At 37.6% G+C, this 2,843-nt stretch overlaps 1 protein-coding gene across 1 annotated transcript; it reads right to left on the minus strand.

The window, feature by feature from the left end:
* Positions 1 to 182: 182 nt before the first annotated feature.
* LOC103572083 (pescadillo homolog) lies at positions 183 to 2,304 on the minus strand. The gene is made up of 2 exons (XM_008550489.2): positions 2,106 to 2,304; positions 183 to 1,990 (listed from the first exon to the last, which is right to left on the minus strand). The coding sequence occupies exons 1-2, from the start codon at positions 2,127 to 2,129 to the stop codon at positions 242 to 244; spliced, it is 1,773 nt and encodes a 590-aa protein (XP_008548711.1). The 5' UTR covers positions 2,130 to 2,304; the 3' UTR covers positions 183 to 241.
* Positions 2,305 to 2,843: the final 539 nt, after the last annotated feature.

A 2,843-nucleotide genomic window follows, 5' to 3' on the forward strand; every position in this document is an offset into this window, starting at 1 on the left:
TTTAGCTCTCACAATATTATTATTATTCACCTTAATAATAATAATTAATTAATTAATTAGTTAATTAATTAATTAGAACTACAATAAATATTTTTAAATGTAAGAAAATTGCTCAGTGTCCGAGTAATAAAATCTTGTTTTTTTTTTATACATAAAAAAATCTTTTTATTGATACTCAAAAATAAAACAATTAAATTTTATTAATTAACATCAAATTTAATTAATTTAAATAAAAATTACTCTAGAAAAAATCGGCGGCTGCAGCTCTTTGGGCTTTGCGCGTTTCCTTTGCAGCTTTTTTTGCTTCTTCGTCGTGTAGCCTTCGCTTCTTTTTCAGCAACCAGATTTCCTTCGCACGTTTTTCGCGACCTGCGACCATACTCTTGTAAAGATTCCTGTGTTTCTTCGGTATCATTTTTTCTCTAAGATGGAACTCCTGTTTCTCTTGTTTGGCTTTAGCCCAGGGCACCTCTTTAACTATTTCTCCAGCTTTTACTTTCATGTTCTTCTTCTTTTTGAGTCTTAACTTTTCTTTATCAACTTCTTCACCTTCGTCCTCCTCCTCTTCTTCAACTTCTTCCTCCATTTCTTCCTGATCTTCCTCAGGATTACCCTCTTCTTTATCATCATCACCAGCATCATCATCTTCTTCTTCATCATCATCTTGCCATTTAGTTAATTTATATGAAGGATCTCGCATTGCCCGTTCCTCTGGGGGAATGTAAGTCTGATCCAGCTGGTTATCAAACGGCGACAGATGCGGTGGTAAAATGGCACCCATCAGATAATCTTCAACTGGAAGTAATTCCATAGCATTTATAGAGTCAAAGACCCACTGTGGCTGGACGTAGTACCTGGACAGAAAACTTTTTCCCATCGACGGTCTGTCAACGATCTGATGAGTGATAGTTTCATCATTTTCATCAAAAGTCGCTCCAACGAATGACATCTTGTCCCAAGAAACCTTTCCGCCGAAAGACAAAATACAGAAGACTAATTCCTGCCTCGGAACCTCGCGGTTGATAAAAAATTTAAGATCTTTGAACAAAGTCTTCAGCTTCCTCTTCTTCTCGGCCTCTTTGCGAGCCTGCTCAGCATCTGCGTTATCAGTTACCGGGAACTCGTCGACCTCATTCTCTTCAGCTGCTTGAGAAGTTGGATCTAGACTCACCAGTGGAACACTCAGTGCACGAACACGCTCGTCAACGTAAACTTCCTCGTCAACCAGAGCCTTCTCGCTTTCTCCACCAGCAGCAGTCAGCTTTGGCGGGTAAAACAAATTAAGGGAGTGGTAAAGTCGGTAGTTGACAAAACCCAGCATGACGATGTAGAACTCGACGAACGTGGACATCACTTTGAAGTCAACTTCCGCGCGTGACTGGGGCTCGAACGAAAAGTTGTGTGGTACGATCCAGTTCACCGTCTGACCCTGGATCTCTGCTTGATAATAATAACCTTTTATTGAAACGAAAACCTTCCTCAGAGCCTTGGCGGCGATCACCGCGTGCATGAACTCGGTGGTGAGCTTTCGGCACAGGACAGACTGGTCTCGGGGAATGTGGGCCATTGACGGGAAGGTCGAAAACAAGAAACAAAGAGTAAGACAGTCATCTAAATCACGGAGCGCGTCCATAAATGTCGGGTATCTTTCTTTGACGATGTGATCCAGCTTCAGAGTCGGATGGTTATTCAAGTAGCGTTTCATGGCCGCGAAATCGCGCATCGCTTTTGCACGACCAACTTTGCGGCTGAAGACTTTGTAATCTCGCAGCTTCCAGATAATCGGTTCGTGCATCAAAAATTGGATGTCTTTGATATGATAAAGAGTTTTTATTCCTGATTTACCTTTCTGTGCACGCTTACGGTTCCGGGGCTCACGTGGGTAAATTCCTTTGAGGATACATAACTTTCTGAAGTCTTTCAATGATAGCTGGAGTTTTTTCAATGCTGCTTTCCGGGTTAAAAACTGCGCTCCTTCTCCAACTTTGTACTAAAAATATTATGACATTTAATTAAACATTCAAAATTAAATAATTATTTATAATTATCATTATTATTAGTAAATAATAAAATAAATAAAACATAACCTTATATATTATAATTACCTTTTTTTTGCCTATCGCCACCATTTTTATGTATTTTAAATAATATTTAAAATAACTATATACTTTTTTAATAAAAATTACTTATATATTTAATAATATATATATATAAATGTTACTAAATCTCTTAACTTTACATCTGGATAAAAACACGTGGTGAGTTTTGCTGATTTTGTTCACGCACTGAGTATTTTTCATTTTATCGACATGCGCAGAGCAGACATTTTTAAATTCTGCGCGCATGCGCCGATCGATCAATTTTTAGGATGAATTTGCGATAGCCAGAGCTCGAGCTTCTAATACGGCCAGCATAATTAACATTAATTAATATTATTATTTGCGCGGTAAATTTAAATGTTTGAAAAATAAATCATTGGAAATTGAAAACAAATTGAAGTTCGTATGTTAAAATAAAATGGCGGCATATGATAGAAAAATATTTAAAATATTAAAAAAAAACACTTGAGTGTTTGAACAAACCTTGGTGGAGAAATAATATGCAGAAGGGTGTCCTAATGCACTTGGAGATTTGATTTAAATTGCTCCAAGTGTATTGCAGCTAAAAAACGTCACTTAACTGCTATTTCCCACCAGACGATGCCAGATGAGTTTGCTCAGGAACTTGGAAGGTACCAGCATCAGCCATCAGCAACACTTTACACTTGCACTGAACACTCAACACTTTACACTATCACTGAACACTTTACTACACCATAGATACTTTGCACTATTTAAATTAAT

The sequence above is a fragment of the Microplitis demolitor genome, chromosome 2, assembly GCF_026212275.2.
Source record: "Microplitis demolitor isolate Queensland-Clemson2020A chromosome 2, iyMicDemo2.1a, whole genome shotgun sequence".
NCBI classification, from domain to species: domain Eukaryota; kingdom Metazoa; phylum Arthropoda; class Insecta; order Hymenoptera; family Braconidae; genus Microplitis; species Microplitis demolitor.

What these genes read in the sequence shown, in the direction of transcription:
- LOC103572083 (XM_008550489.2), bottom strand. Translation starts at nt 2,129, where the DNA reads ATGGTGGCGATAGGCAAAAAAAAG. An exon ending in TGGCGATAGGCAAAAAAAAG is followed by an intron (nt 1,991 to 2,105) that starts GTAATTATAATA and finishes TAATATTTTTAG; the next exon opens with TACAAAGTTGGAGAAGGAGC.